This window comes from Artemia sp. Qi Xiang Cuo, chromosome 18, assembly GCF_049724085.1.
Source record: "Artemia sp. Qi Xiang Cuo chromosome 18, ASM4972408v1, whole genome shotgun sequence".
Classification (NCBI taxonomy): Eukaryota; Metazoa; Arthropoda; class Branchiopoda; order Anostraca; family Artemiidae; genus Artemia; species Artemia sp. Qi Xiang Cuo.
Window position 1 is genome coordinate 17,833,185 of NC_142811.1, and position 14,824 is coordinate 17,848,008.

Genomic DNA, 14,824 nt, shown 5'->3' on the forward strand with positions numbered 1-14,824 from the left:
GATAAGAAAGAAAAATTGAACAATCAGAAAGAAGAAAATCAAACATATTTCACGAGCTTGGGAGAGAAAAACGGCTCAAATAGAACATAAGTCTTTGAGCAATTTTAATAATTGAGTAAAATACTTGAATAATTTCATATTCATTGGTATTCAAGTTTTTCCTTTTTTTTCTGAGCTCAGAACAAGGATTTAAATTGTCTGAATTTTCCTTAAAATCTTGAGAAATTTTCTAAAAAGAAGTGAACTTCGAACAATAAATACTAAAATGCAGTTACACATGTGTTTTTCACCCTGCATAAATCACAGAAGAAATAAATTTAAAATGAAATATAAAAAATTAAACCATAAGAGCAAAAATATCCTTTGCTTATACTATTCATTGATTAGTAAATAAAATAAAACGTAATTAAAAAAAGGAAAGTAAATAAAATACAAAATCGTCATAAAATACAATAAAATACGTTATAATAAAATACAAACTCTGTTTAAACTATTAGAAGATATCAATTTTTGATATCTAATAGATAGATACGGGACTCATTTTTTAATGAGTCCTTTTCTGAAAACTCTTCAGGTATGAATGGACCAAGTATGGACCCAAGGAACCAAAGACGGGCCCATAAAACATGTTTCTATTGTGGTGTCCTTACAAATTGGACTCATTGAATTTTTCTTTTGGTTGTAAATTTTCTTCTGCTAATGTTTTTTCATTATTTAGTTCGTCAACAACTATGTAGCACTTCAAACAAATTTCAAAAATTTGGGAAGTATAAATAGAAAGAAGAGAAAATGATGTTAGTTTTGTTTTCATGTCTCAAAAAAATTTAATGAGTCCATTTTTTAAGGACACCCCAATAGAAACATGTTCCATGGACCCATTTTAGATCCCTTGAACCCATGGACCCATATTAGGTCCATTCATACCTGAAGGGTTTTCAAAAATGGACTCATTAAAAAATGAGTCCCACATTTATCTATCAGATATCTGAAATTGATATCTCCTAATAGTTTAAACAGGGTTCGTTAATAAACCAATAAAAATCAGGCTAATTTCTGATTATAAAGAGAAATATGTATAAAGAAATTGATTGAGAAATATTGAGAAATTGAATTTGAATTTAAAACAGTCCATTCATGTCTTTGGGAATCAACAGATTGTTGATGTTTAAATTTTTACGGACGAAAGCGTTGTCAATATTAATTAATCGGTTTTGCTGCACTGCCACAGGAATTTCGTTATTTTGAAATAACCAAAAGAAAAATATTATTGAGTCCATTTTTAAAGGACCCCACAATAAAACATGTTCCATGGACTCAGCTTGGGTCCCTTCGACCCATGGACCCATATTAGGTCCATTCATACCTGAAGACAAAGATTTTTTAAAACTTTCTTTTGGTTGTTTCAAAATTACGAAATTCCTATGGCAGTACTATATTTTCGTAAGGATTGCCACGTTAAATCGTGAAAACAAGGATGCAAAATCGATTAATTAACATTGACAACGCTTTCGTCCGTAAAAATTCCAACATGAACAATCTGTTGATTACCAAAGACACACATCTTCAAAGGAAAGCTGCACTTTATTAAGCCGCTTAATGTCACATATTTTAAGCTTTTTTGCTGAATTTTACCCACATTTCGGTTTTCAAATGCGCTACCCAGGGGCATAATTTGCTATGGGACAGGGGGAGGCAACTGCCCCTCCCAGAAATGGGTCCCCCCCCCCCAGCAGAAATTTAGTTTCTTCCAAAATCTTGTCAAAACTAAGATAAAACTACATAATTCAAGCATCATCAGAAACATATCAGTTTTTTTAGTACATATTTACCTTTATAGTACTATAAAGTACCTTTACAGTACTAAATAGTACCTTTATAGTACTAAATAGTACCTTTATGATACCAAATGACTTTTTTAGTTCTACTGTCATTTTCACTTGATTTTCGAAAACAGTCTCCAACTCTCCCCCCCCCAAGATTTTGAAGAAAATACGCCATTGGTGGCGCCAATACTACCAAAAATGCATATTGAAATTTTTTTAATTAAAAATTTAATTTTCAGTTTCTCCCAATTTTCATTTTATATGGTTGTATAGGATTCCACTTAACTACTTAAAACAACCAGATTTCGTTTTTACCCTTGGTGCCCTAACAATTAGCACATACATAGATTTTAAATTCGTACTCGTTAAGTCTTTTCTTTAATTAATAACAGTATGTGGTAAGTCAGAAAAATTCGTATACTTTTAAATTTGTATACAATACGTGCGGTAAGACTTGCATGCGCATTCTTTTCGTTGTTTAGCTAAAGGACAGCAGTTCCTGTTGAATTTAATTCCTTTTATACTAAGAGGCAGATCTGCGACATTAAGGGACTAGAATTTCTTTACCTGACCGACATCACCTTGCCGCAGAGACTACTCTAAATTTCACTAAATACTCGTAAGTATATTCTATAATATACCAATGGCCGTATCCAGGATTTTTGTTCGGAGGGGGGGGGGACAAAAAACTTTACAAAACATGACTAAAAGCTGTTTACGTGTATTTTTGTTACATCTATACGAGTTGGAAAAAACTTCGGGAAGGGCTCAAAGCGAGTACCCCCCCCCCTCGGAAACAGCTTTGAGTAACCTCACCTGGATATCATTTATGATTTGTATAGTTTCGTTGTCACGTTTCACTTCATTGATGTACTCTGCCACGTCTAGCATTCCATTATAAGCTTTTTCTAAACCACTATATTCTTCATGGGTCTAAAAAATGAGATAATAGGGATGAATAAAAATGAAGATTATATATTAAATCCTGATCAAACTTACATTCTTCTGAGTAACTCTACAAAGGTAAAAATAACAGTTCAAATAGGGACAAATGCTTTTATTATACAGTGAAAATAATGACACAATCTCTAGATATTGTTTTCACTGTCTAATAAAAGGATTTATCCCTTTTTAAACTGTTATTTGAACGCCATGGAAAAGCAGTATGGTCTTCGGAAATACTTAAGCTTTAAAAGGCTGTCCAATATCAAAGAGATAACTTGCTAATCTGTGCATAACATAATAACTTATAACCCGCTTAGAAAGAAATAACGAAACAGTAAGGTACGGTAAAACAGAAGATGAAAATACAGCAAATGAACTTAACATGCGACACTGCAATGTTAAAACTAGAAACATTACACAAAAATCAAATGGTAATCAACACTAGGAACTAGGGCCACTAGGATTAACTAGGACCAAATAAATGAAAAAAGGGATAAGGGGTCACTAAACTTTAAGCTCCCCGTGGTTAAGTTAAGCCAATGATGCATTAATAATAGAACGTTATTGAGATACCTATTACAAGTTCCTTGGATCGATTGGAGAAGCCTGAGAGGCTTCTCAAAATATCCACAACGGATTTTTATGTCCGGCATATGTAAAAATAGTCCTAGCCGAGTGGTTAGCGCTCTGGATTTTAAATCCTGAGGTCAGAGGTTCGAGTCCTGGTGTCGCTGGCTTTTTGGTTTGGAACGGGGGTCAATGATGTGACCCTGTAAGCTCAGCCAGAGTCGACCCAGCTCTAAATGGGTACCTGGGGAAATCTGGGGGGAAAACACGGGGAGTGTCGGATGATTTACACCCAACCACGCACTGCACTCCCGGCCGAAGGCATTGAATTAGGAGATCGGTACCTGCGCAACGCATGCGAAAACGTTTTTTAAATGTAAAATCCTTTACTATATATATATATATATATATATATATATATATATATATATATATATATATATATATATATATATATATATATATATATATATATATATATATATATATATATATATATAAAAATATATATATATATATATATATATATATATATATATATATATATATATATATATATATATATATATATATATATATATATATATATATATATACTAAACAATAATATATTTACTGTATATTAAACAAAACAATATATATATATTAACAATAATATATTAAAAAATAGTATATTTACTAAAGAATATATCATCAATTTGTTTAAAAATGAAAAGGAAAAAAGTTTCCAAATTTTATTTGACTATTTGTCCATGGCCTTTTGGATGAAATAAAACGCATTATTATTTCGTAATATCGCTATGGGTATTTCCAATTGACGCACGGGATCAAAGCCCAAAGGTTTCAATTTTTGTATAGCCTATGTATGTACAGCTTGTAACTGCTTTTACCGAGCTTTAACAGCCTGATTGATTCTGAATTGGCATAGCAAAACAAATTATTTTAAATCACAAGTGCCGACAACCAAAGTTTTTTTTTTTTTTTTAATGGGGCTACTTTGATAGAATATTTTAAGTTTTACAGATATGGAGAAGTTAATCTAGTAGTGGCTCGGTGGGATTGATCTAAGCTTGGTAATACGGGATCCAGGGTTCAAATTCAGCTGCAGCAACCCATTACAGGGCCTGGAATTTGATTCCAGTGATGAAAATACACGAAAGCGTCTCCATAACAATCCAAACAAGACGCACAAGAAGGAAGATGAAACAGAAGTAATCTTAAGAACATCATCTTATGCCCTAATTCAAGCTGTGGACCCTTTCCTAAGTTTCATTCACCTAAAAGCACAAAAATTCCTTTTATTCACGCAAGTCTTGTCCACTATAAGACTGTAAAAGAGCAAAAACTATGATATTAAGGACGCAGACATTATCGTGCATTTGTCGGTGTTCATAAGTTTCCAGACACACCAGGTCGATAACAGTTTCAGGCCTCATAACCTGGGGGGGGGGGGTATACCACAGGAGTAAAACATATAAAATAGGAGGAATTTAATTTCAGATGTCAAAAAACTAGGGGGCAGGTGCCCCCTCCCTGCCCAGGTCTAGAATCGCCACTGCAAAAGGCCGTAGGTTTGCACTGAAGACGATATCAGCTTTCTTCATACAGAACTTTTTTTTCAACTTTGGACAGGAAACTAAAGCTACTACTATATTCCTAGGTCATACTTTCAATTTTAAACATAGTTCATTAATTATAAATGAGCTTATAATAAGTGCACACATCAACACTGCACGGAGGTCGGGAGGTATCTTTGGAATTATTTCCAAAGGGTTAGAAATATCGCAAAACTACGTTTTAAGGGTGAAGATTCTCAATGGCCGGAACCATTTCTCTGAACTGGTCAATCCATATGCTGCAAATTTTGACAGTTTGAATATCTTTAAATCCCTTTTCTTTGAAATGAAGATTATAGTAAACAGAAAAATTAAACAGAAGAAACAAAAACACTAATGAGATGAAAAATCTGAAAAAAAATACACACACATCCAGCAGCATGCAATGGATAGCGTCTCTCTACGAAAAAAAAAAGTTGCCTTTACTAGTTTTTGGTATGCTATTTTTCTGCAATGATCAGGTTTTAATGCTAGGGTTGGCGAAAAATACTTGGCAAACATTCAGAGGATCTTGAGCCATGAAAAGGCTTCCGTTGGCATTGTAGGAGATGAGGAGAGAGACTGGCTGAAGATCGCTGGGGAAGTTACAGCCGGCATATTGAAGCATTTGTCGGACGTAATTCCAAAGTCCACTGGTGCCGGGCAGGACAGTTTTTCGTCTGGTTCCCGTCGTAAGGTTTTAATGTTTTAACGTAAGAAGATACTTATGCTATGGTTTGATAATTGATACTAAGCATTATCCATGGACTGAATTACATTTTCAAATTTGCTTTGCATTTTTTTAGACTGAAAAATACTTTGAAAAGACTTCTCAGAATGCAAAAATGCGAAAAGTTTGCTGCTCTTAAAGCAAGTTAAGATAATCAGAGGCAACGCTGTAGCGTTGCCTATAGTAAAGGCCATACGGCTCAAATGTTTTATTATTTATTGGTATTTTCCCCAGAGGCACTTCATACGGAAGGGGTCGTCGTAGAAACTTCAAAGGGGGCTCATTCGATTAGAAATCGAGAGTTCTAGTGCCCTTTTTAACAGTCGAAAATGATTGGTGGGCAACTAGCCCCCCTCCCCACGCCCATCATTCCCCTAAACACATCCAATTAAAATTTTGAGATAGCCATTTTCTTCAGCGTAGTTGATTTCCAGATAGAAAATATATTTTTGATGAGGACACTCCCCCACAGCCCTCCGGGCAAGAGTTTTAAGTTATGACCTGGGGGCATATAAGGTTTTTATAGAAGGCATTGTCGTAGAAACTTCAAAACAGGTTCATTCGATTGAAATTTCAACGGGCTAGTGCCCTTTTTAATAGTCGAAAGTCATTAATGGGCAACTAGCCCCCCCCCACACCCATCATTTCACCCAACACATGCGATCAAACTTGTCAGAAAACAGTTTTGTTCAGCATCATTGATTGCAAGTGAAAAAATATGTTTTTGATGAGGACACTCCCCCAGAACCCTCAGGGCCAGGGCTTTAAGTTATACCCGGGGGGCATATAAGGTTTTTATATAAGGCGTTGTCGTAGAAACTTCAAAAGGGGCTCATTCGATTGGAAATCGAGATTTCTAGCGCCCTTTTAAATAGACAAAATTGATTGGAGGGCAACTAGCCCCCCCCCCCCCACGCCCATCATTTCCCAAAACACATCCAATCAAAATTTTGAGATAGCCATTTTGTTCAGCATAGTTGATTTCCAGATAGAAAACATAATTTTGAGGAGGAAACACCCCCACAACCCTCAGGGCAAGAGTTTTAAGTTATGCCCTGGGAGCATATAAAGTTTTTATAGAAGGCGTTGTCATAGAAACTTCAAAACAGGCTCATTCGATTGGAAATTCAAAGGGCTAGTGCTCTCTTTAATAGTCGAAAGTGATTTGAGGGCAACTAGCCCCCCCCCACGCCCCTCATTCCCCCAAACCCATCCAAGCAAAATTTTGAGATAGCCATTTTGTTCAGCGTAGTTGATTTCCAGATAAAAAATATGTTTTTGAGGAGGACACTCCCCCTCAACCCTCAGGGCAAGGATTTTAAGTTATGCCCTGGGAGCATATAAGGTTTTTATAGAAGGCGTTGTCGTAGAAACTTCAAAAAAGGCTAATTCGATTGCAAATTCAAAGGGATAGTGCCCTTTTTAATAGTCAAAAGTGAATGGAGGGCAACTAGCCCCCCCACCCCGCCCATCATTCCCACAAACACATCCAATCAAAATTTTGAGATAGCCATTTTGTTCAGCGTAGTTGATTTTCAGATAGAAAATATATTTTTGAGGAGGACAATCGCCCACAACCCTTAAGGCACGGGTTTTAAGTTATGCCCTGGGGGCATATAAGGTTTTTATAGAAGGAGTTGTCTAAGAAATTTAAAAAAAGGCACAATCGATCGGAAATTCAAAGTGATAGTACCATTTCTAATAGTTAAAAGTGATTGAAAGGAAACTAGCCCCCCCCCCACGCCCATCATTCCACCGCACAAAAACAATAAGAAATTGTAGACAGCAAAGTTGTTCAGCGTAGTTGATTTTTAGATAAAAAATATGTTTTTGAGGAGGACACTCCCCCACAACCCTCAAGGCAAGGGTTTTAAGTTATACCCTGGGGGCATATAAAGTTTTTATTGAATGCGGTGTCGTAGAAACTTCAAAAAAGTCTCATTCGATTGGAAATTCAAAGGGCTAGTGCCCTTTTTAATAGTCAAAAGTGATTTGAGGGCAACAAACCCCCCTCTCACGCCCACTTTTTCCTCAAACACATCCAATCAAAATTTTGAGACATCCATTTTATTTAACGTAGTTTTAAGTTCTGGAAATTAGGTCTTTAAGGATGATAACTCCCCCACAGCCCTCAGGGCAAGGGTTGTAATTTAAGGATTCTCTGAATCCTTCCAAATATTTCTTATGGAAGGGATGCTCGTATAAACTTTAGATAGGGCTCATTTGACTGAAAATTGAAAGTTCTTGTTCACTTTTTAAGAGTCGAAAGAGATGGGAGGGTAACTAGCCCCCCCCTCTTCCACGCCCTAAATGCATCAGATAAAAATTTTGAGATAGACATTTTGTTAAAATAATTCAAAGTTCTGATAACAAAAAACCGGTGTCGACACAGCCCACCAGGGCCCGGGGGTAGGCGTTGTAAGTTATGCCCAGGGGGCATAAAAACAATCAAACAATCATTAAATAAACAATCAATGAAAACAAACATACATTAGATATTAATATAAATTAATAAATTAATTTAATGCTGATATTAATGTAAATTAATCAGTAAATTTCTGCTGGGTGGAATTTAACGCGGGAGAATTATCAGCAGGAAAAGAAAATGTTCTTTGAGGGGGGAAGGAATTTCTCAGGGGTGGGTTTTCCAAATGTAAATTATTCAGGGAGGGGACGACTAAACCCATTCGATAACATTCTAAATTTAACATCTGAAAGTAACAGGAATAAAGAATCAACGGAAATGTCAGAGATAGCACTTCAGGTTCCTTTAGACGATTTTGATCGTGTCTTTTGAAAAAAGACATTTTCAAAAGACAAATTATTTTCATTTGTATTACTTTCTCTGTGGCTGCTCAATTATGCATGTGAGGGGATAGACTTTCCCCCTTCTCTGTCTACGCTAAGGTTTCAGTTTTTATCTCAAGGCTAAAAATAAACGCAATGTGATAAAAGTATAACTCAAAATAACATATATAGAATAATATATACAAATAACACGGAACAATTAATCAAAATTGCATATTATTAGTTTAGGCTCACCCAAATGATGGCCCAGGGGGCTCACCATTCCACAATCTATGAAATCAATCCTGCAATAAATGAAAATATAAAGTATTTTTGAGTATTTTAACGTCTTCCACAACTCAAACGGTCCAACATTCTACAGCCCAATTAATCTGTCTAATCGCCTAAATCGGGAACAGATGAGATAAGTAAAGGTCCGCCCAGTTTTGGATGAGTTTGCCGTTTCCCCCTCTCCCTCTTCCACTGTCGACGCTAAAGTTTTCTTCTTTGTTCCACGCGCACCACCCGCAACCCCAACGCATTAGTAATGTAAAAATTTGCATTGGAAGAGCACAAAGTAAATCCCTTATAATTATCCAATTATAAGATTAAAATACATACTCTGTGATAGATGCACAATTGCTTTTGCACACAAAATCCTATTAAGGTCAATTCAAAACAGTCGTGATCCCTTTGTGTCAGCAAGTGAAATGGTCTAAACCCCCTTATTGGAGCTATTTTTTTAATCCATTCATTGTTGTCAATCGCTGTCCACAAGTTATGCAAGCTGTCTATTGTTCATATATAAGGTTTTTATCAAAGAGGTAATCGTATAGACTTTAAAAACCTCATTCGATTTAAATTGCAAGTTCTAGATCCGTTTTTTAAAGTCAAGAATAACCGGACAGTAAGAACCCCCCCGCCCCCCCACACCATTAAAACTTGAAACCTTTTGCAATCAAAAACGAAGTAGGTTTTTGGCTTCTGCAGTGAGGCGATACCCAAACTCTTGTTTGTAGTTATTTTTATTCGATTCAAACTTGATTTGCATATTCAATTTAAGTTTAGCTCGTTTTAAGATTTATTTATTCATTTGCATTAATATTTATTCTATGTTTTTTTGCATTCCTTGTGCATTCCATTCTGTTCGTTTAAAATTTCATTTATACTGTAATAGCAAAATATTTTTTTTTGGTTTAAGCTTGATTTTCACATTCAATCTCAGCATTACTCGCTTTAAGATCTATTTATTCATTTATATTGTTACTTCTTGTAGGTTTTTTGTTATGATTGTTTATTTAATTTCTGTTCGTTTTGGGTTTCATTTATTCTTTAATAGTAATTTCTGGTCGTTTTGAGTTTGAATTTTAACAGGTATTTGTATCTCCTGAGCTTAAGTTTAAAATGGCCTTTACTTTTCTTTGAAAAACTTATTTTTCAGAAAGTTTTTTTTTAATTAATTCTATAAAAAGATCTCTAAGCAACCAAAAGTCTAGTGTGGTGAATTTTTAGATCTGGAGCGGTGAATGGATAGGTCAGAAACTAAAAAATCAAATGATCTAAGTTTCTTGTCCTTTCAATGTCCGATAAAGTAGAATTCATGTCGCAAAATCGCATATTTCATATGTATAATAAACATGTATAATAATAATAAACATATATATAAAATATGCATATTTCATATGTATAATAAGTTTTATTGACTAAACTCACATCAAAATAAACTCCCCCAAGAGAGCATACAGCTCAAAGGACTGGGGATAAACTCCTGAATGAAATCAATTGCACTATTGCTATAAAATAAAAAATAAAAATAATAAAAACGATAAAAAGTTAAAAAAAACATATATACATCAAAACACAAATAAATAAAAACAAATATACATATAAACAAATAGATAAAAATCAAAACAAATAAATAAAAAAAGGCACGAATAAAAAGAAGGATAAAACACCCTATCCTAGGAAAACTAAAACTCTGAAGAGAAATGAGCAGTGGTTCTTAAACTGTGGTACGCGTATCCCTTGGATGTACGCACAATTTTTTTAGGGGGTACGCGGTCGGCCAACAAAAAATAAAACAACCCATTAACTCTAGGACTGGCAATTTTATTTATATTTCAAAAATAGTTTACTTAGTACCGGTAACTGAGAAGGGGTACCTAAAATGTTTTTTGGGTAAAAAGGGATACAGTGTCTAAATAAGTTTGAGAACCACTGGTCTAGACCATCAGAGAAAGGAAATAATAAAATCCCCAGCCAGGGAAAGATAATGCATTTATTAGTGTATTAAAATATGGTCGCACTGTCTTTCTGTAGGGATAGCAATACTAGCATTTGATTCTTCACTCCTCGAATATTCGAAAAATTATTATCTGCCCCGTTTCAGAGGCAACGCTGTAGTGTTGCCTATAGTAAAGGCCATACGGCTCCAATGTTTTATTTATTTATTTTTTTTTCCAGAGGCACTTCATACGGAAGACGTCGTCGTAGAAACTTCAAAGGGGGCTCATTCGATTGAAAATCGAGAGTTCTAGTGCCCTTTTTTATAGTCGAAAATGATTGTAGGGCAACTAGCCCCCCCCCCCGCCGATCATTCCTAGAAATGACACCCCTATCATTTATACCCCCCGACTACAAGGAGCTATTGCAATTAGGCTCCCTGGTAGCAATAATAGCTCACGATTCTTCACTCCTAGACTATTCAAAAAATTATTAGTTCAAAACGTAAACGGTATCTCTCCTGTTTTTTCTAGAAATGACATCCCATCTCTTATAACTCCCGGCTATCGGGAACTATTGCAATAAGGCTCCCTGGTACCAATGCTAGCTCCCAATTCTACACTCCTCGAATATTGAAAAAAAAATTCAGTTCAAAACGTAAACGTTATCTCCCCTATTTCCCTAGAAATGACATCCCATCTCTTAAAACTTCCGGCTATCGGGAGCTATTGCTATTAGAATCCCTGGTAGCAACAATATCACCCGATTCTTCACTCCTTGAATATTCGAAAAATTATCGGTTCAAAACGTAAACGTTATCTCCCCCATTCGCCTAGAAATGACGTCCCTATCTCTTTAGTGCTCGATTGTAACAAAAAATGTATGATTTTCTTAAAAAAGAGTACTAACGTGTCTTACAAAAAGTTCGTAATGATGAAATAAGGAGCGACACGACCCAATAGTAACCGAAGCTCGGTTACTAATTTGCCAGACTTACATAAAGGAGACAATATTCTCAAAAATTCAAGCGACCTGAAAACCATACCCTCATATTCATCATTTTAGAAAACCCTTTTTCAGAGATTTCAGCTCCTGTCTACAAAAATGAGGATTTTTTTGCCTAAAGAAAGATCACGGATGCGTATTGATTTATTTATTTTTCAGGGGTGATCGTACGGAACCGATGATCCTAGAAGATCGAGGGAGGGCTCATTTGAACAGAAATCAAAAGTTATCGTGCCCTTTTTAAGTGACCAAAAAGATTGGAGGGAAACCAGTCCCCCTTACAGACATCCGATCAAAATTTTGAGACACCCATTTGATTCAGCATAGCTGAAAGGTCAAATAACTATGCCTTTGGGGATGACGTGCCCCTCATACTCCCTGGAGAAGGGGCTTCAATTTACACAATTTGCTCATTGTTCACAATGTGCCACACTGTTCACAACGTCATATAGTATTTGTTATTGGGAAATATACATTTTTTTTTTCAGGGAGAAATTTTCTGCAGGGGGGGGGGGGGGATTTCCATGGGGAGAATTTCCGGTGGAAAGGAAATTTTCAAGGAGGGATTTTACGAGGAAAATTTTACACTGGAGGGAGGAAAAAAATTTCCTAGAATGATTTGAAAAATGGTCAGAAATTAAATGAAAAAACAAGTTTTTTCAGCTCAAAGTGAGGAGCAACATTGAAAATTAAAACCAACAGAAATTATCCTCTATATGAGACAGGCTACCTCTTCCTCGACCCTCGCTCTTTACATTAATGCTCGAATTTTCATGACCTTTGCGAAAGACTGCTCAAACATAGGAGTGGCTGAATTTGAATGAAAAGCATTTTTAAAGAACTTAAAAGCATTTTAAAGACTTTAGCGTAAAGGGCGATGGTTAATAAAAGAGCAGTCCCGGTATAGGGAATAATTTCTGTTCGTTTTAAGTTTCAATGTTGTTCATTACTTTCAGTTGAAAGACTTTTTTTTAAATTCAATTTTTGGTAAGACCACACAAGCTAGACATAAGAGTAAAAACAAGACAATTAACAGTCATAGAAAATAAAAAATGATAAGATGGTCCCAGGCCATTGATGGCGCATAGAGTGTTATATTGCGGGCGCATAGGGCGTTAAATTGACATTTCAGCAGCTGGGTCTTCTTTTTACAGGTAGGTAGCAAGCATATTGCCTAGCCTTGTGACAACTAGGATCGAACCCCGCACCCGTATTGCCATGGCCCAGTATGGCCATGGGTGCCCGAAACAGAAAATACAGATATTTGGGCAAGGACATCCACTGAACTCTTTTAAATACAACAGAAAAAAAACAGAAATAAAAAAGGAAATAAAAATAAAAGATATAAAAAATCAAGTAAAGGAAAGAAACAAAAACAAGAAACAAATTTGAAAAGCCAAACGGCAAAAAAAGATTTAAAACGAAAAAAACTCTCGCTTGAGTAATAAGAAAGGAAATAGTTGCATTTTTCCTCTTTTTTGCATTTCACTTCAGTCTAGCATGCGTGTTGGCAGAACTAAGTTACAACTGGAAAATAACTCCTAAACGTTGCAACACGTAAAAATCGGCGCGTCAGCTTTGCTAAGCACAAATGGTACTGTATTTTTTACTTTTACTTTACAAAAGATTGAAACAACTTTTGCCAAAAGAGCATTTAAAATTTATCTGTGCACTCTTAGCGTTTTATTTTTAGTTTATACTCAACCGATGATATAATACCAACTTCAGTCACGCCAATTTTTTTATTTTAACCTTGCCTTAAAGGGTCACGCACCATGGTGGGCTGATGTGATAAACCAACGGCTCCTCAGCCCGAACGCTAACCCAAATGATGCCTTCTCCCTAACTCTGGATAGGACCACCTGGAGAAGACTGACGGTGCTGTCATCTAGTTTCCCCTACGCAGAGCAAGAACTTTAAGTCAATTCAAGTTAAAAGGCGTTTTAAAGGGAAGACCTAATTTTGCCAAAAGGGTGTAAGTGATATTTTACTTTCAATACTTGGATTTCGCTTTACTTTTGCTTTAAAAAAAACGACCAATCAACTTAATAATACTACTTAATTAAATTAATTAATTAATTAATAAAAATCCTCATAAAAAATGAGGATTGTATCTTAACAGAAAGAGAAAAATAAAGCTTTACGTATCTTATAGAATTTTATTGTTCTTCAGATAAATACTGAAAATTCACTCCTGGTTTTGCCCTCCTCCCCCGACAAAATCTTGCGTACACCCATAGCAGCATTGTCTGGAAAAATAAACACGTGCATTCCCAAATGTTATATCTATACCGAATTTATTATTTATTTATTATGATAAAACAGAATTAAGTCCGCGCCTTCTCTGTCTTAAAAATAAATTTCAGGAATGCTTCGCACCTCTACATGATGGTAAGAATCTCTTTAAACTGCACTAAAAGCTAGAATGACATCTCCTTTTTTCAAACTAAAGAGATTACAAGAATTGCCAATTGAGGTTTTAAAGTTTTATTTAGCTATCAATTTTCTACATTTATAAATAAACAGAATCAATATGACAGAAAAATAAAAGCCCTTTAAAGAATTAAAACTAAATTGATCATCAGAAATCTACCTGTTTTAAGAACATGTTTGTTTTGGGAAATTGATGGTATTTTAAAAAAAGGAACAGTTGTTTGAAAGATATCAGAAGGGAGTTCGAATGGAGAAAAAACTGGGGTAACAATTCTTGTTTGCATTGTATAACGAACCTGATTTTCGCAATTTTTGTCTTTCTTTTTATAATTCAAGAGCTAACCTCATAAACTTCGTTATTTATTTCAAAAATTGAAATTTGACACAAGAGTGCCACCTTTCCCTAACATTAAAAAAGTAAAAAATAAAATAAGAATAAAGAAAAATAAACCAAAACAATACCATAAATAAAGACAGAAACATGAAAACAAAGTATATTTCCTATCGTATACCACTATCCTCAAAAAGCATATTTATTATTATTAAGCATTCTGTTTATTTTAACTTGAGATTTTTCACAAGTAAATTTTTAGATATTGTAAAATTTACAGTGACAGCCCGGATCCCTAATACTGATTAGGCATTGGGATGGAAAAGCCTGTGGTTCGACTATATTTATAATCATGGATTTTTATTAATTTCATATTAATAATTAA

The 14,824-nt window shown here is 35.0% G+C and overlaps 1 protein-coding gene across 1 annotated transcript in view; it reads right to left on the reverse strand.

Moving 5' to 3' along the window:
• The window catches only part of LOC148941270 (protein vav-like), a 163,584-nt gene that overhangs the window by 74,413 nt on the left and 74,347 nt on the right, over positions 1–14,824 (reverse strand). The window contains exon 5 of the mRNA XM_089103854.1: positions 2,640–2,756. Coding sequence (XP_088959980.1) covers positions 2,640–2,756 — 117 coding nt within the window. The remainder of the gene's footprint in view (positions 1–2,639; positions 2,757–14,824) is intronic.